This window comes from Fringilla coelebs, assembly GCF_963513975.1.
Source record: "Fringilla coelebs genome assembly, chromosome: 13".
NCBI lineage: Eukaryota > Metazoa > Chordata > Aves > Passeriformes > Fringillidae > Fringilla > Fringilla coelebs.
This window is the reverse complement of record NC_140039.1, coordinates 983,233-1,003,142: the sequence shown is the minus strand read 5'-3', so window position 1 is coordinate 1,003,142 and position 19,910 is coordinate 983,233. Positions and strand designations below refer to the sequence as shown.

Genomic DNA, 19,910 nt, shown 5'->3' with positions numbered 1-19,910 from the left:
TAAGCATTACTAGTATTCTTACCAATACTGGTATTACTGATTCTGCTCCTTGTATTGGTACTACTGATACTATTCCCAGTATGGTATTACTGATATTATTCCCCGTATTTGTACTTCTGGAATTATTCCCAATACTGGCATTACTTATATTATTCCCAGTATTGTTATTATTGATATTATTCCAATATGTCCCATGAACAATTGCTACCCTGCAAAAAAATTATCTGAAGAAATACTGACCCTCATCAGAGAAAAACACCACCAATGACTAGAAGTTAAAAATGAGAGAAACTTAACAAATATAAACAAACATGAGTTCATCAAAATCAATGAAATTAAGCAGACCCACAGCAGCCAAGTACATATCTGAAATTTCTGCTGGTTTGACTTCACTGGTTCTGGGCTCCTATGCATTAAGGATGATACAGGAGGAAGGAGAAGAGGAAGTTATGATACCATTACTTACTGATTCCAATTTTTATAGGGGTATAAGGGCAACAGTCCCAAACCCACTTTAACTTCCACTACCAATCTGCAACTTAAAAACCACTAATGCAAAATGGGAAAGGAAGATGTTAAACAGACAGCCACAATACTGACCAAGGGAAGCTAAGGAGAACAGGAGCATTACCTATGACACTTTTGGCAAATGAAGCTCTTTTGAGTGTTGCCAGGCCCAAGTCTCCTATTTTCACAGATCCGGTTGGTCCAGTAATAAAAATATTATCACATTTCAAGTCTCTGTGAATTATTGGTGGAGTTCTTGTGTGTAAGAAAAGAAGACCCTTCAGGATTTGCCGACACCAACTCCGCAGAACTTTGGGTTTCATCACTTTAAACCTCTTCAGATACCTGGAGCACAACACATACACAAGTGGGTATAAAGGAAGTGAAAATATTTCGTTAGAGATTTGAGGGGCTTTAACAGCATAGCTTAACTTTTCTGAAACTCCACTATGAATAACAGCCCCTTATTAGATGCCACAAGAGCAGCACAGAAATATCCCAAACTTGAATGAAATAGATCTTTCCAAAGGAGGAATTAGAGCATTCAGTTTTAGGGAGGATGATAATAAGCATTTTTGGTGCAAATACAACAAAATATTTTGAAGTCTAATCGCTCAGTGATTTGTTTCATGCAGAGAAGAGCTTTGGAATATGTTGATATATTTCGAATCAGAAGAATACTGAAGTTTAATTTTAACCACAAACGTAGAACTTTGTACCACGCACCTGCATTTCTTTCTATTTACCTGAAGCGCTGGTTGGGAGGGGACATTTGGGGAAGATGTAGGGACTGCTAATGCACTGGCAGAGTAGCACACTGGCTGAGTACTGCTCCCATTGGGGCTGAAAATCTGTTCCAGAATTCATGCCAACTGCTTTATATCAGCCTTAACAAGACTGTCAGTACCAGAGGCTATTAATTAATATTGTTTGGGAGATAACCTAGAGCGCCTCCAGATTCTGAGAGATTCTACCATTCAAGTGCTATTCCATTTGAATTCCCTAACAAAACATGCAAATACAAGCCCAAAAGCAAGCACAAAACACACCCTGACAAATCCAAACGTCACAGGTGGAAAATGAAACACGCCAGAGAACAGCTTCGAGTTGCATAACCGAAACAGGGAAGCAGGCAGAAAGAGATGGAGGCCAAAATTCTGCCCGTCAAACCACTGCAGTTCAACTGCAGGGACAAATGACAGACACCGGAGAACAGCTCCATTTTTTGTTTTATCTGAAGATGGCTTTTTTCAGCACACAAAAGTAGGATTTTGCTATAAATGTCTGCTGCTATTATTAGCCCCTTGCCAGGAGCACAGTACTTACGTCTTCAGCGTTCCAGAGGTCATCAGCTCAGTAACCAGCACGATGCATCTTTTGCCTTTTGCACAGGATTCCCAGAAGTCATAAAATCTCACGATGTTTGGGTGCTGTAGACCTTTCAACATTTCTGCTTCCTCTTTAAATCTCTGCCTCTCTACTTTTGTGAGTTTTCTGTCCTACAAGCCAAAATGAGACATTATTATTAGTGACGGACAAAAGTAAAGGCCCTGCATTGCCAGGGTATTCAGAATTTTAGATTTGTTTTATGCTTGTGTCAAGAGCAATTATAAAATCTTTTATGTAAGAGAGCAGCAGCATTATGAACTAGGGCACTCGGACTAAATCCAGTATCAAGAAGACAAAGAGATGCCTGTGCTACGCCATGCTCATGACAGCACTAATATTTCAGGCACCATGAACATATCCGTGGCATGATGGACCAACCCTCAGCTATTTCTTCATGTTTGGGTGTCGAGAGGCTCCTCATCCAAGGGATTAATACCCACAGGATGCCATTTCCAGGCAGGGATGTTCTCACAGCCAGGATGGCTCCCACTGCCCTCAGCTGCTCCTGGGATGCACTGGTACAAAGCACCAGCTGAGGTCTGTGTTGCTCACCGCACTGGGTTCTGCAGCCCAGTCCCTCCTGTTTACCTGAGGCTAAATTAAAACCGTGTTACCTTCCAAAAAAATCCAAACACATCAAATTTTCTGTGTTTGCTGTTCTGCTTAATTTTAGAGACTTTTCCCTTCTTTTTGGTAAAGGAACTGTGTGCAGCTGTCCTTCAGCTTCTTGCATAGGCTGCATATGCATGGAAATTCTTTAGATGAGAAACGTGAAAATGTCATGTTCTACTATTCTGGTTCTCCTGGGGAATTTCAGGGCATTTCCCACAAGCCCCGGGCTGGGACATGATCCTGTCCAGTGCATGCAGAGACCCTCTGTCTCTCACATGGCTCAGAAGAAGCTCCAGGGCTGCCTGGACCTCCCCAGCACATGGACACCTCAAACAGACAGCCTGGACACTCGCTCCAACCTCTTAGGATGATGAAACAGAGCAGCAAGGGAGTTCCACCCCAGACCCCACCATCATGCCTGCCTGGTTTGCCCCCCTTGGCCAAAGCACTGCCCACCCCTGCCCTAGAAATGGAGCTTTTGGGATCTTTAGAAAGTGCTCTCACTCAGAAAGCCAAAGGTTCACCGATCACCAAGATTACTTAGTTCATATTTTGACCTCAGACTTTTTCTTTCCTCAAGTCATTTAGGCACACCTATACAAGCTGCACTCCTATGCACACAGAGTGAATGAAATGGGAACACAGCTGACTTGTAGCTGAGATGCAAAAGAATCAACCACTGCCATTTCCACAGCCTGTCCTCACCCACAATCCCAGAGAGTTCAAGATGGGAATGAGAATTCCCACGACAAACACTTCACACGGAGACTTCATCACAGGAAACAGGGCTGGAACCACGATTTGGCTCTTGGTGGATGACAAAACCCTGCCACAGCGCTTTGTGCGCTCGGGGGGAGCATTCCCATTGGCACTGGGGCTGTTCAGGGTGCTCTCTGTTCACTCTGAGATCGTGGAGCAGCATCAGAGCAAACCCAGCCCAAGCAGCAGCAGCAGCAGCCGCCCTGGGGCCGGGCAGTGCAGGGTGCCTGCAGTGACCTGGCCTGGGTCCCCAGGGCAGGCAGAGGGACAGCAGCACACGGAACACCCACAGCCGAGCCAGGCAGAACCTCTGCTGCTCTGCACCAGCTGCCTTTCTTCTAAAGCAAAAAAATAAAGCCAAAACAAATCAACAAAAAAACCCCAGGCTGTCTAACAAGTCAGGCAAGAAGAGCCACAGAACTGCTCTCAAATCCATCACTTCTTCCCTACTACTGAGTTTCCTTCTAATTTAAAACTTGTAGAATAAATCAGACACACTGCTGTTAGGAAGGAGAAGGAGCAAGTCCCCGTTCAGGGCAGGAAGAGCAGAGAGGGAGCTGGCAGAGGAAAGGAAAGGCGGCCACACAGATCCAGCAGATTTGCAAATACTTTCCAATAAAAAATAAAAAAAAAAAGAAGCAATACCATAGTCTTTGACTCTCATTTCCAGGTTTCTGAGGCACTGTGAGAACTTTTCCACTGCTACTTTATTGGTAACTTTTAAAACTATCCTTCAGCACACAACTATATCCTGTATATTCTACATATAAGCAGGATCATTTCTGGCAACTGCAACAAAGTGATTCTGGAAGGAAAACACGTGTTTTAGTTGTAATTACAGTAGAAAAAAATCTGGATTTTTTTCATCAGATTGATGAAAAAGCATTGAGCATTGCTGGAGAACTGAGCATTGTTTTCCAGCTGAAGAGGCAAGGTGAGGGCCAGGGCAGAGCAGCCACTCCTGTGGCTGCAGCCTCCACCATGGGAGGGGTCTCTGGTACCATCAGGGCTCAAGCAGCCTCCTTGAAATTCCTCCAGGCTGAACCTGACACGAGTCACTGGCAAAAACATAAGCTGATTCTGAAAGGGCTTAAAGGTTGACGTGTTTTCTACTCTGAAGCAGCAGAAACACCTGTTTAACTGCATGACTCACTCAGGGTTTAATCCAAACCCAAGAAACCTTCACCGGGGTCAGAGACGCTCATTCCCCATCATATAATCCACAAAAGGCAAAATGTCCTCATCGTGAAGCTAAGGGTGTAAGCCTGAAACAACCTCCAGGCATTACATTTAAGGTAGAGAACAGGATTGTTTGGAAAGGTCGTGACAAAGAAAAGGCGGTCACAGACTCATGGAATAGTTTGGGTTGGAAGGGGCCCCAAAGATCATCTGGGTATGAGGAAGAAACTCTGCACTGTGAGGATGGGCAGACCCTGGCACAGGATGCCCAGAGCAGCTGGGGCTGCCCCTGGATCCCTGGCAGTGCCCAAGGCCAGGCTGGACACTGGGGCTGGGAGCAGCCTGGGGCAGTGGGAGGTGTCCCTGCCCATGGCAGGGGGTGGACAAGATGGGATTTAAGGTCCCTTCCAACCCAAACCATTCTGTGATTCCATGAATTTCCGATTAGCATTTTAGAGCCTCAATTCTGGCAAGTCCCACACTCATTTAAACTGGACTAACATGATGTTTGCAGCAGGAACATACAAAGAAGTGAATATCCTATCTATAACCAAATTTCTGCTAATCCAAGACATGTATGTTCTCTGCTTCTCCCTACTCATCACAGCCAGGGGAAAAAAAATGCTTCCCTCTGTTAATATAAATTTCATCCCTTCATTAAGTTCCTTACGGGGAACAACAGCAAAGAATGAATTAGTAAGTAAATGTGTTAACAAAAGGAAAAGGGAAAACTTACTAATTAAATTTCTGGAATGACACCCAAATTAACAGCAGGAACATGTTCAGTTAGTCATCCCCAAGCATCATTTCCTCCAGGTTGTAACATATGGGCTCTGACTAAGGATCTGAAAATTATACAAGCAGGAGACTGGTTTTCACCTGAGCCTTCAGATTTCCAAGATTAACAAACAAGGTCAAGTTTCTTGCCTAATTCCTTGCAAGGAGGAAACCAATTTGGCAATGAACTCCAGCCCCCCACCATGAAGAAAGGGGCTCTTGCAAAGAAGACTACATAAATTTTTCACATTCAATGCATAGAACTGTGTAGGAGCAGGGTCTGGAGCATGGGTGTTGCAAAATAGAAAGTTGTGCTGCTTTGTAGTTTCACAGAAATTTTTTAATTTTCTCCCTTTAAAGTCTTGAATTTTCACTAATGTTTAAAAATTTTAAACTACTTTAAACACTTGGATATCTTCCCTACTTCCTGGCCTATGGACTTCTGTGTCCAGCTAGCCTATAAATACTGTTTTCTTAAAAGTTTTGTGTTTTTGTTTTGTTTTTAAATTCTTAAACTGACATAGCTGCATTTCCTGATGATTATTTATTTTTCTCTCATTTTGAACAGATGAAGGCCTGACTGTAATGCAAATAGAAGCATTAGGTCAGAAACGAGGGCAGGGCTCACCTCCATCATGCAGAAGCCCGACCCAGGCTGGCGAAAGAAAGAAAAGAAAGAAAAAACAGAGGCACTTCTGACCAGGGACAGAAATCAAATAGCTACATCAGCAGAATGAACACCTGTTCAGATCATTCCATTTTCACATCTGCATTCCAAGCACACACTTTTGTTCACGTACCACAACTACTCTTCTAATCAGAGATGGCCTCAAGTGTGAAGTCAGCCACGGGACCCACTGCCAGCTGTCTCCTGTGGAACTGTCTGTTGGTGTCCCATGGATTTATGGACAGCAGCAGTTCTGCTTTCATGTACCAGCCCTGTATCCTTAGCATTATCCTGCCTATGTTTAATAGCATCCAGGACCTTTCATTCCCACAGCCCGTATACTCAGTTATAAGCACTTATCACTTACAGCAATCCTAAAGGATAAAATCCCCTTTGTGAACAAACAGTAGATGCCATGAGACGACTTGCAAATCAGGATAAAAGATTTTACAGCTTCATTCCCTATCAGAATCCAGCCAACATTCTTCTTCAGTCACTAACCCCCGGCCAAGTTACAGCCTGTTATTTGTCAGCGGCACTACTGAAGCACAGGGAGGTTTTCCCAGGGGGGAACTCATTTTCCAAAGGCATAAAAGCAGTCCTTGTCCCCATGGATACTCACAATTCAGTGAACAGAAGCTATGGAACAAGCTGAGGAAGATTTACTTATTTGCCTGAGTCATTGCTAGAAATCTATAGAAAATTAGGAATTGAATTCAGAGCTTTATGGCTAAATTTGGCACAGTAGAAGAAGCTGAGTGTGCTTTATTGCTAGATGCAATAATAGCTGGCTGCTTTCTAAATTGATCAAGGCATACCTCAAAGCCTTACAGCAGAGGAACAGTGGGATTCACATCTTCTATTGAACCTCAGAACTTCAGCAGCTCATCCTGCAAGGGCAGGAGGAAGGGGAACGAATACCCCAAATCTCCAATCCCAAAAGAGCCACAAACACACCCAAAAAATGCAACACCATGGACAGGCCACGCATTTTAGAGGTGAAAACCTCTGTACACCACAGGCAGAGTGTGTTTTACAGGTGAAAACCTCCCAACATAACCACACCATGACAACCAATGCTTAAACAAAAGAAGCTCTTGTCACAAGCAATTAAATTAATTTCAGGTAGCACCTCCTTAACTTCCTTCATTACCAGTGCTTCACAGGTTCCACATAAGCTTGTGATTGCAGATGAAATACCAAAACAGTTCTGACTTGCCTCACCAAACACCTTTTTCAAAGGAAACTCTGAAATCAATGTGTGAAAAAAGCTCCATGACACCAGATCCCCCTTGAAAGAAAAAGCCCTAACCACAAAAAAAAACCACTCTAGGCATGTAATGAGAGCCTGGTGTTTCAGTATTTTGTGGAATCCCATCTGAGCTCAGCATTTACTGAAGTTTAAGCAACAATTGGCTGTTTTTTTTAAAAGTGTTCTGCTTCACCTACTTCCTGTAACCCACAAACACAGAGAGAATCCACTGCCCCAGAAGGGCTGTGCTCCCGGCGTGCTGTGACATTCAAACCTGTCTCAGCACCAGCCCAGCATCCCAGTGCTCGTGTGCTGGGATAAGCCATCCCCTTTGTGCTTCTTCCATCTCACCTCCTTACTCTAAGGCAGTTTGCAAATTAACTTGCTATATAGATATGAAATCCCCTATATTTTCTGGTCTAGTGGAAGGTCATGGGGGTTGGAAGATGATCCCTGAGGTCACTTCCAACTCAAACCATACAAGGATTCTATGATTCTCTTTGCTGTGTGTTTGCTACACAGACACAGTATTTTTCCTAAAGAAGAGAGATGCCACCTCCTGCCCACCTGAGAGCCTGCCAGAGAAGCCCTACCACCCTCTGCAGCCTGAGAGGAGGCACCAAAACTGTTGTTATTTACCCAATGCTACCAAACAGCACGCAGACAGTAATGCTCCCTTGGCCAATGAGCTTCACCAACCAGAATAAACACAGTGCAAAGAATTAGAAGAACAAGCAGAGTTTGATTTAGCCTTCTTCTGGCAAGTTTAATCTTGGGGCAGCATTCAATCCTGCCTTTCTAAGAAAACAGCATTTTCATCCCACTATTGCTACCATTTCCCATCTAGTTATAACCTAGAAATTGCATACTTCAATCTGCAGAACACTCTTAAACTGAAATATTCATACCAGTGGATTAATCACAGTTCACCAGGAACCCTAAGCAGGCACTAGGATGCCCAGCTGGTCCGAGATGATGGCTTAGGAATGGCACTCCCCAGTTCAGTTCTCCCAATGAGACTGCCCAAGACAAACGCTGCTTTCTCTCACTCCTGTTTCCCCCTACCCTCTGTGGCAGGATGGAGAGCAGAATATTTCTTTTCTGACTCCCAAATAAAGCCCTTGGGCTGTGTTGCATTTATCAGTGAACCCCAGGTTAGGCAGAAGATGCCTAACATCCTAGAAGATGCCCGTGGAAGAGCCCTTCAAGCACTGTGATGACATTCCTGCAGGGTTGGTAGTCTTCAATTACACACTAAGTACATTTATTTTAGGAAACTACCTCAAGTTCAAATTAGTAAAAAAAACACCACAAACCCACAAAACACCCTAAGATTCCCCACTGAACAGACAGACGGAGTAAAGCATAGGTGAGATTTTCAGAGTTCCTCAAATCATCTTTCCTACACAGCCATGCATATACCTCTACTATGACTACTCTTCTAACAAAATCACCCTGTGTCACAAAGAAGCAGCATTAAAAAGCCACTTCTCACTTGATTCTGTGCTAAGCCCAGGAGAGCACTGAGCATGAGGAGATCCCCTTTGCCACTGAAGCACAGAATCCCTTGAGTTGGGAAGAACCCACAAGGATCATTGTATCCAATGCCAGCCCTGCCCAGATCCCCCAACAATCCCACCCTGGGCATCCCTGGCAGCGCTGTCCAAATAATTCTGGAGCTCTGGCAGCCTCAGGGCTGTGCCCATTCCCTGGGGAGCCTGGGCAGTGCCAGCACCTCTGGGGGAAGAACCTCTCCCTAAAATTCAACCTAACCCTGCCCTGGCACAGCTCCATGGTGTTCACTCAGGGCCCATCATTGGTCACCAAAAGGAAGAGATCAGTGCCTGCCCCCTCTCCTGACCCCCAGGAGGAAGCTGCAGACCACAATGAGTTCTTTCATGGTCACCATCATCATCACCATCACCAGTCTCACTGGCCAGAGCTGCAGCAGCTGCCTCGAGCTCTCCATGCAGAAGAACATCTTGTAGCATCCACATCCTTTGTCACCCCAATGACTTAGCCTTATTGAGCTGGACATATTTTATCTTGTTCCCAGTGAAGAGCTGTCCTAGTGCCAGGCAAGCATGGAAAACTTGCCCACACAGCCTTCAGTGTAAGTTCAGCATCTCGGAAATTTTCATGTCCCTGTTTCCACAAAACATGCAAGACTGACCAAGTTCATAAGTGCCTTTATACAGACAGGCTGAACTTAATTATACTGAGGGATAAGAATGTAAAATAGCTGGAAAACATAAAAGTGATGGGTCTTTGCACAGATCTTAATTTAAACTCCAACCGTGGCTCAATGAATCCTGGAGAGAAACTTTCTCAGCTCTTCCCTCACACTGTGACCTACTAAGCTCCAACACCAAGTCATTTTATGCTTCTGTGCCCACATTTTGCATTTCTAAAGCAGACAGAAAAAGGATAAGGAGTTCCTCAGTGCACCCAGGAGATCTATGGAAGAGCAGCACCCTAACTCTCGGGGGTCTCTGCGGTCAGGATGACCCCAAGATGTGTCAGGGAGTCTCTTTTCCCAGCCTGCCAACTGAAGGAGGAGTCAAGATTCTTCTGTTCTGGTTTCCAAGGTTGTTTATATTCTGTTATCTATAACATTCTTTCCCTAACCTGCTGAGGTCCAGTCAGTCTGTGGCACAGTCTCCGCCTTCAGGGCAGTGTTGCCTTTTTATACTAAAAACTACACGGACTTTATCTACAATTATTTTCCAGTATCTATCACCTATGTCAGACAGCATGTTCCTACTGTAAACCAATCTAAAAGTGCCACCATCACCCAGAAGATGGAGGCCAGGAAGAAGGAGAAAGAAGGACAAGGCACGCCTAAATTCCTCCATCTTGTGACCCCGAGCCCCCACTCTAAAACCCCCAAAATTCTACTTTTCACCCTGTGGCAAACTGACTATCATTCTACTTAAACTTTCATGGCTTGTAATTCCTCATATAAGGTTAGTAATTTTTTTCCATGGGTCAAAATCAAAGGCACAGGGGTCTTGGGCTCTGTGCCAAGGTCTCTGAGCCCCCTGGCAGGGGCTGGAGCCCTCCAGGACAGCCAGAGGGATGTCCTGGGTTCCAACACCTAACCAACAGTATTGAGAGCTCTTCTCATCCCACCCTGCTTCTAGTTTTAGCTAGGGACCTTTGAGGGGAAATGCAGGGAAATATTCCTTTAAAATAATTTGCTCTTTCTGTTTTGAAGAAAACATCCTTGCAGAGGGTCATGTAATTGCAAATACCCAACTCCCCAGGTAATGTCCAGTGCCAGGTTGGACAGGCCTTGGAGTGACTTGGTCTAACGGAAGGTGTCCCTGCCTATGATAGGGGTGGAACAGGATGAGCTTTAAGGTCCCTTCTAACCCAAATCATCCTGTGATTCCATGATTCTATCAACTCCTGCACCTGAAAAGTCATGAGCCTCAGAGGCCCTGAGGCTCCTCCAGGAACACTCTGCTCCTGTTCCAGCCCTGCTCTGCAGCATGCAGCACGCCAGAAAGGACCAACTGCTTACTGCTGCTGCTGGAGGTAAAATCCAAAAGAAGACATGAGTGGGAAGAATACAGTGTGGAGACGAAGGAAAAAGCAAATAGCCCAACTGCCATAACAACTCAAGAGACTGGACAAGCATTCAGTGCTTGCAAAGCTCTGGGAAATCGAGGAGAGGCACCTTTCACAGTCACAAAGCCACTCTTCAGATTGGGGTATCCCAGCTCCTAAATATTTAACAGAGCTATGTGTCTGGAGTTTAGAAATGTCTTCCTTGTGAACCTTCCTAAGTGCTGTAAGGAGCTGTCACTTCTGCTGCATTCCTAACACCACTTGACAACCTGTTAGAAAACACTCCAAGGCAAATGCTGCACTCCCAGACAGGACACATTCATCACGGTCTCCCATAATGGTTAGGAACTAAGCTGAAAGCATCCCTTTTGTAACAAAATAGTTCCTTTTTCTTGATTTTCCCTCCTGCAAAGCTTGACATTCTATAGCCCTGCTCAAAAGAATAACAGGAGCTTGTCAAGTGAAACACATTAATAGTTAAAAATGGAACTCCCCATCCATCGGACAGCAAGGCATGAAAGGGTAATATCAACATGAGTATGTGAGAAACAGATCTGGGCCATTTTCCAAGGAGATTATATGTTTGGGTTGATAAATATAATAACATTGACATAAACTCAGATTTCTGCAATGTATTTTCTTCACATTAAGAATTTTAATGAAACAGAAAATATGTTTATACTAAATAATTAAAAATTGGGTAAGCAATAAAAATACACATCCTTGAGGATTTTTCATGAGGTTTTGCAGGGCTCAGGTTTTATTCTAACAAAGATTTGAATTTTTACAAAGAACCGTGGGGAAAAAAAGCTCATTGCTAGTAACAAATGCGACACTTTAGAAAGAATTAGGAGAATTCTGCAGCATAAAAGTGACAGGACACAAAGAGGGACTGAGCTTCTCATGTAAGCTGCATGTGAGCAGCCCAGCAATGCTGGGGCTAGACAGGCAGCCTGGCCATGGAGTGATCCCAGCAGAGACTGAGGCACCCTCCGGTGCCCCTTAGCATGGACCCTGATTTAAGGATGTCTGTGAGAAGCAGCAAAGCACTGGGCTGTCTGTCCATGCTGAGGAATTCAGGTTGAACAGTTTCTCTGAGAGTGTCAGGAACTACCAAATTCACTGAAGAAACTCTTACAAACCACGGCATATACAGGAGGCTCGATCAGACAGCCACAGAAACACTTTGTAACTTGAAGTCTGTGAAACTATTCTGTTACAGCCCCCCTTATGTTACAGGACACATGACCTTGGCTAAGGCCCAAAATACTGATTCAAATGGTCCTTACCAAATGCAAACGAGAAAGTTCAAATCTTGGCTAGACACTACCTCTGAAAACATAAAGTCAGCAGCCCCAAATCCAAACAAATGTGAGCGATGCTCAGTCATATGAGTCCCTGCAGCCTATCATGACAAGAATTTGAAAACTGGATAAGCAAAAAACCCAACAAAAACAACCCGTGTCTCGTACTTGCAGATTCCAAACTGGTGGGCACAGACACATTCCTTATGAGTTGGTGTGTTCAGCTTTGATCACAGCTGTTTCGTAATTTAAAATCTGTGGCCTACAGCAGTATGGATTTTACAATGTGATGGAAGAATTATTACATGGACTGTAGTTAACAAACAACATTTGACAGAGACCCTATGGAAAGCAACAATAATCAGGAAACACTACATTTCATTTTCCGAAAGATTTCAAGAACAGAATCACTGAATGATTTAGGTTGGAAGGGATCTTAAAGATCATCTTGTTCCCCCAGCCACGGGCAGGGACACGTTCCACTATCCCAGGCTGCTCCAAGCCCCATCCCTGGCCTCAGACACTGCCAGGGATGCAGGGGCAGCCACAGCTCCTCAGGGCACCCTGTACCAGAGCCTCACCACCGCCACAGGGAACAATTCCTTCCCAATCTCCCACCCATCCCTGCCTCTGGCAGTGGGAGCCATTCCCTGTGTCCTGTCCTGTCCCTCCATCCCTTGTCCCCAGTCCCTCTCCAGCTCTCCTGGAGCCCCTTCAGGCCCTGCCAGGGGCTCTGAGCTCTCCCTGGATCCTTCTCCTCTCCAGGTGAGCCCCCCCAGCTCTCCCAGCCTGGCTCCAGAGGGGCTCCAGCCCTGGAGCAGCTCCATGGCCTCCTCTGGATCTCTCCAGCAGCTCCACACCATCCTCCTGTAGAGGCCCCAGAGCTGGGTGCAGTGCTCCAGGTGCCACCAGAGAGGGAGAATCGTGTCCCTCAATCTGCTGGTGACACAGCCCAGGATCCAGATGGTTAAAGAATACCCAAAAGGCTTTCAAATGGGAAAACTAGGTTATGGGAAAGAACTGCCTGCTAGTTTGAGCTTCATACTCAGATTTCATGGAGTAGTGCAAGAAGATAGTGTTTACAGAGACTACTTGCCAAAAAAGGTTTGTTGTAAGTTTAATCACATATTGTTTCATATATTCATAAAACCCAGTACAAGTTAGAAAAACATACGGAAACCTTCTGCTCTGTTCTCTCTCTCTCTCTCTCCTCAGCTGTCAGGAAAAAAATGGAAAAGGTGACTTTATCAACTCCCTCACGAGGGGATCTATAGAGATGACACTGCTCTTGGCTACCTTGACATGCACCTACACAAAGCAAACAAAAAATCCTTTTCGTTTGGCTGTTTAACTACAGGCACACTAACAAGGTACTATGGAACTGAAGAATGCACCCCCAGAGAGACAGCCCAACAGAAGGATTTGCTCTCTATCAATTTAAGTAAATAAAATGACTAAAGTCTCTTCAAACTAGACATCTGAAGAAGAGAACAGTAGTGCATACAGATATCATATTAATTGGAGTGAACAACACTTCATTTGATTGCTTGGATTTGTTTTCTTGGTTTTTTTAAAAAGAAAATTGTATTGCCAGCAAAATGTAGGATTGAACAACCATTGGGTTCAATGCACCTTAAAATGGTTCAATCCATCAGCCCATAAATAGCACTACTGGTACACACTTTTGCTAAGAAGTTTTTAAAAATAACTCTTTTTTTCTCTGAAGATGGATCTCTTTGCTCAGTAAAACCTTTTAAAAAACAAAATACAACATCATGAAAAACATGACTAGAAATTTGGAGAAATGACATAGGAACTATGCCTAGTTTCCATGTGACTTTAAAAGGCTCTGTAATTATCTTTTTAACTTTATAAAATTCAGGTGCTTCATCTCTCCTTAGAGGATGAAGGCTTTTCTATTAATAAAGACCAATCAATATGGCCAATTATGATTGCAAAGACTGGTCTCTCTGAGCTCCCTGTGATTGCACAGAAAAAAAGGTTTTTCCAACTGTGAAACAACAGCCTTATTACTACGGAAAGAGAAAAAGCAATTGGAGTAAGACTTTTTTAATTACCAGCAGCAATGGACACCCACTGTATGGAATTTAAATCCTGGGACTGTGTTTCCCACAGTCCCCAGGATGAGTGACAGGTAAGTACATGAAAGGGCTTCATCAGTCAACAAGTTATTGTGCAGTCTTGGGGAAAATGGCACTTGTACAGAAAAACAAAAGCACAGATGTCTGCAGTGTCGCCTAAAAAAAAGCAAGCAGTGTATTAACCATGTATCACCAGTACCTGCCTCACCCCGGGAAAAAGAAAGGTTGTAGGATTGGACCTTGCAGGAAGTATATCCTTTTTGAATATTGCAGAGGAAACGCAGGTAAGACACCGTGATAAATAGCACAAGGCATGAAAATGCCTTAAAGGCTTACATAAGAGGGCTGGGCTGTCATCAAAACTCACTGGCACATTAAAACCCAAGGCAACACACTTGCTTGCCATGGACTGTACCCAAGTACAAGGCACACACAGCAGTTTGAGTCCACCTGAAAGTTCAGCTGAAGTCAGGAATAGCAGTTTTTGCTTTTCTTCTCAGCTCATGCTGGTGTGCAGTTGGGGAGAGGTACTGAAAAAGTTCAGAAAGCACAGTTTAAACAAAAGGCATTTGTTTGTTTTTTACATCACTGTGCAATTTGGCAACTCTTTATCCTCATGTGCACACACTATCAATGGGCTTCACTCCCTGAAAGCTGCCAGGGATTTCTGGGCCCTCATACTCCTTTCCAAACAAATGCTTTATTAGAGATAAAGCTGTGCACTGCTTTAGTGTTCCCCTCACATCCACACCAGGATCACAAAGGGTTCCACAGATGCTAATTTTGCCAGGTCACACTTCTGCAGGAGGAGAGAGATGCAGTGAGAAATGACCAATACCTGCACCCACCTGGGCTGTCCCTCTCCACACAGGTCCATCCATCCCCAGAGAGGCAGAGATGCCAGCAGAGATGCTCACCCTGTGAGCATCATCACCCAGAGCAGGCTGGGCTGACTGTGCATGTACAATAAATTAACACACCCATACCTGAGAGCTGGGCTGAGCACAGCCTGCCCACTCATCTCAGATCCCTGCCAACCATGCAGGGAGCCAGCCCTCAATTTCCTGCACAAAATGTACAGACTCATCAAGAGGAGATGCCCATGGAAATCTGGCCATTTGACAGCTCTACTAGCCTCACAAGAAATATACAGGAGCCCTGTTTTCTTCCTCCTGGTGCTTACCATACCTCCAAGCTCTTCATTCCACAAACCACTACCCTGTCAGCAAGCCAGGCAGCACCAGATTGGACATACAACACTTCTCTGACTAAACACCATCTGCTTCGTGTGCCAAAGAACAATTCCACTCACAGCCAGCCAGCACTACTCTCCAGAAGAGCACCAGTGGAAGTGATTCATGCCATTATTAAATAATACTGCTCATGTTCTACTAACAGAAGCACAAGGACCCATTTTTGGTTACAAAAACACGGACAAGGTCCACTGGCTTAATTTTATCCTGAAATGGGAGCAAATGGAAAATGGTGCCCTAGGGAATAAAGCTATTCTCCTCAACAGATGTTCTTGCCAAAGGAAACATTTGGAAAAAAAGCAGGTGTGATTGATGAGATGGTTCACAACTGTAAACACTGGCCACAACAGCAACACCATTTCCATTTCATTTTGGGCTATATCAAGAAGAAAGAAAAGCAATTATATTACTGTAACAGAAAGGGAGGAGGGCAAACACACACTCATTCTGTGTCCTTATAGAAACCATACTGTATGTTGAAATAATGCCTAGTAAAAACAGTAACAATTTAATAATCTTTCCAATAAAGTGTTATTATTTCACAAGAAAACCCCTTCAACATAATGATACTACAGTAACAAATTTAGAGCTGATTTACCACTACAACAAATCAAACTAGTTCTTCTTTTGTTATTACTGTCTCTCTTTACCAACCTTAAGTTTAAAACCAACAATCTCTTCTAATCTATTTACTTGGTTGCTTCACTAAATACACACTGAGTCAGGAACAGACCTACTCTCATGATATGAGGTTTTGTGGAAAAGTAAGCATTAACCTCAGTGTTTTAGCGTCAGCCTAAAATGACACATTAACATTTCACTGCTTTTGAGATTTAAGTGCTGCATTTTTCCTCTGCTACAACCCAACCCCACCATATATGCTGTGACAGTACTAGCACTAGCTCGACACTTTCAGATTATGCTGAGCAGAAGGTAGCAAGACACTTCATACAGCATTCTTGGGAAGACTCCATTCTTACAAAGTGACCTTGGCAAATGCTCCCAGACACAGCATTTCTAGAAGATATCCAGATAAGGCTCCTTCATTCTGCAGGATTCTGTATGATGTCCAGGTGCCCTTGCAAATTAAGTCATAGAAAGACTGATTGAAAACCTTTTTTCAACCCTGTCATTAAGGAAAAAAGGAAAAAGAATCACCACTAGTAGACTATTTAAAACAAGATCAGAAAGACAGTAGGAAACATCAACATCTACTGGGAATGCCCTACCATCACTTCCACACTTGTAACAATAAAGGTTGATAAAGTAGGATGACAATATTAGTTCACATATGACCCCATCACTTTGGGCTGGAATCCCAGAGGAATGGCAAGACCCCAAGAGCCAGGGCCAGGCATCGATGCTGCCCTCCTAGCTCTGAGGCTCCTTGACCATCTCTGCACACTGAGCAAGTCACGCCCTCTTCCTGTGCAGAGCAACATTTTGCTTAAAACCAGTCCAATCCTCCAGTGCTGGATAAACCACTATCACTCAGGCCACATCAGTTTATCTCTGCTCTCAAGTTCAAGGCTCCGCTGGCATCAGATGCTTGGCTGATTTTTCTGATTCTGAGCCTCCGGCCATCACCAACAACTTCCAACAAAAATCAAACCTATAAATAAAAGTGTAAATGCACAACCTTAGAGGCACCAAGGCTCATCAGCAGAAAAAGAGCCTTTTGCCCTGTTTCTTTTTAAATAGGAAGCACTCTCTGGAAAACAGAAATCTTTGTGTTTACCAGTACATACAAAACTCAAGGATTCCTCCAGGAGCAAACCTGACATAACTTCAGGATAATACAGATCTTTAAAAAAAAAAAAAGGCAAAAACTCGCAATTCAGAAGCAATATGAGCACTTAATATATTTACAAATTAAAGTGTGTGGGGGTGTGTCAATCTTTCTCTTTCTTAAGTTTCCACCTTCACTACTACAAGGTGTTGGATGAAATCTAAAAATTCTGACAATACGTTCCGGACACTTGAAAAAAGAGACAACCAGTAGTTCAAGATCTTAGAAGAAAGAGCTTCTTCTTGTGGAAGCCTCTTACATGAGAACAATGAAAGTCAAGTGCAGAACATGCCAGATAATCAATTTTGTTTGTAAATTTAGCAACCTTCCTATTAAAACAATTAGACTTCTTGTCATGTCCCTGCTAAAGCAAAGCTGTGCTAAACCTTTACTCCTCCTTGTTTAGCTTGCTGGAAGCCAGTCCTTCCCAAGCCAACTTCATCCTCTAGCCTTCACAGTTCGCTTCCTTATAGTACCTTTTCCCTGCCTTTGCCTTTCTACAGAGTTATTGCAGACCTCTTGGCTTGCCAGGCTAACTGAGCTGAGGTCCAGCCTGGCTTGAGAAGCAAGGTTCTCCATTCACTCATTTGCTCTCATGGCCCTTTGTGCTACGTTCTTCTGCTTTAAAGACAACTGTCAGGCACCCCCTGTACCCAGACAAGTCCCTGCTGCTCCTGGGTGTTTGATTCCTCTGCAGCAAAGCAGGGACGATTTTTGGTGACTGGCTATTATTGCAGTTGTGCACCACAAGCTTTAATGTGATCTCAAACCAGTTCAGCCCACTGTTTATGAAATAAATGCAAACAGAACTTGTCAACATCTCAGTGTAAAGATGAGATGACTATTCAGTTCAGGCTGGCTCCTTACCAAACTAAACCAAACTTATAATATCCGTGTGCTGGCTGAAATAACAGTGCTCACAGGACTGACCATATCAATGTCAGTGCAAACCTTGTGACACTGAGTGTGTGACCAGTGCCACGGGACAGAGTAAGAGAACTGCAGCAAGTGGATCTGGAAGTCACCAGGAAATACCACGTCTGCTTCCTTGCTCCAAAATAGGAGCAATGATTTTTACACTATTCCTGACAGACCTGCACACAGCTCCAGTGAGCCTGCCTAAGGAATATTTGTCAATGCCTAACTGCTCTTAGTTAGAAAGGTCTCCCTGTTCTCTAACCTACACGTCCTTGGTTTCATTTTGAGCCCATTAATTATTTGTCTGTACATGGTGGCCAGAAAGACGCAATCGCTGAAGTCCTCCTTTAAGAAAGTGTTTGGGTTGTTTATCAGATACTATTCTTCAAATGGACAAACCACCTCTCACTATCAACCACCTACCTGAGATCTCTCTGTGCTGTCATAACCGTGTGCTGGATTCTGCAGTTCCACATCTCTCTTGAGTGAGATGCAGGCAGTGGCTTGCACCAGTAGCCTGCAGCCAGATATCCAAGGGAAGTGCCCAGCATTTTGTACAGCAAGGTTGGGGAACATCATCTCAGAGCAGAGTCCATGGTTCACAATTCCCCTAATAATACATATCCCTGCTTTTGGGAAGAGCAGAGCCCCTGCAGGTGTTCAACAGATTCTTAGTTAAAATGAATCTGAAAAGCAGATATTGCATGGCGACACTCAGTACCAGCTGAGGTTAAAGCGAGCGCTCTGACTTTGAGCCATAGGTTTAGTTTACCTCTGGGACCAGGTACACAATACAGCACTAACTCATTTTCTGGAAAACCTCCTGGGTCTTGGTGCACTTGCTCTGCTTTAGAACCATGGGACAAGGCACTCCAGTTAGAAGGAAAATCCAGGAAAGGCAAGGGGCACTGCAGCATTTGGGATATTAATCTTTCAACAGAAACAGCTTTTCACAACAGCCTGAAGAGGTTCATACATCCCAATTAGATACATCCCTCCTAAAGCATACCTCAGAGGAGGTTCTGCAACCTCCTCTCCCAGCGACTGTGTTCACATGCAAGCCTCCTGGGCCAGCCCACTTGTGTACATCTCACCCCAGCCCCACTGCTCTAAGCATGTGGTGCCTGCTGTCCCTGCCCACCATGGCAAGGCAGGTGGCCAGGCAGACACAAAAGGTGCTGCTCAGAGCAGCAGCTGAAGGGCAGCACTGATCCTGCATCCCACCTGGAAGGCAGAGAAAGGGCAGGGACTTTCTTCACAACTCGCTGCAAATGTAACGCAAAAGGAGAAAAAGTAATTCAGGCAAAATCCTACCCAAAGGGAAGAAATCCTCCAAGCCCCACCTCATACTGAAGACTCAAGCCAGCTCCACTTAGGTGAAGGAACCAGGAGAGGGCTCAGGCATCCCAGGAGACAGGGGGATAGGAAGGCATCCCTGCTCTGACTGCATATTGCCAGCAGCTCCTGAACTGTGAGCTTGTCCCTTCCCATAACCATCCATTCCAATACATCCCAACTCCTCCCCCCTCTCCTCCCCTCAGTTATCCTGAGTCACCCTTCTTGCAAGCATCCATTCATTTCCCTTATCTTCCCTGGCAAAACACTTGGAGTGCCATCCCAATTTTCTGCTGCACTGATGTTACTTTATTATTTACCTCCCAGAAAAAAAAGCCCAAACCCAAAGAGCCAAGCAGCGCAACATGATTTCCAGCAGTAACCAAATTCAACCTGACACCAGCTGGGGGCATGTCAGGTTCCAGGCTACCGCAGAGCCCTAAGGAAAACCTGCCCATGAGAAACCAGCTGGGTAGAAAGCCCTGGCACGCCCA

The 19,910-nt window shown here is 44.4% G+C and overlaps 1 protein-coding gene across 11 annotated transcripts in view; it reads right to left on the bottom strand.

The window, feature by feature from the left end:
* Positions 1 to 19,910, bottom strand: part of WNK2 (WNK lysine deficient protein kinase 2) — a 96,643-nt gene that overhangs the window by 59,806 nt on the left and 16,927 nt on the right. For all 11 annotated transcript variants that reach the window (XM_084214583.1, XM_084214584.1, XM_084214589.1 and 8 more), the window contains 2 exons: positions 1,834 to 2,006; positions 632 to 852 (listed from right to left, as the gene is read on the bottom strand). In XM_084214583.1, coding sequence (XP_084070709.1) covers positions 632 to 852; positions 1,834 to 1,955 — 343 coding nt within the window. In that variant the 5' untranslated portion in view covers positions 1,956 to 2,006. The remainder of the gene's footprint in view (positions 1 to 631; positions 853 to 1,833; positions 2,007 to 19,910) is intronic.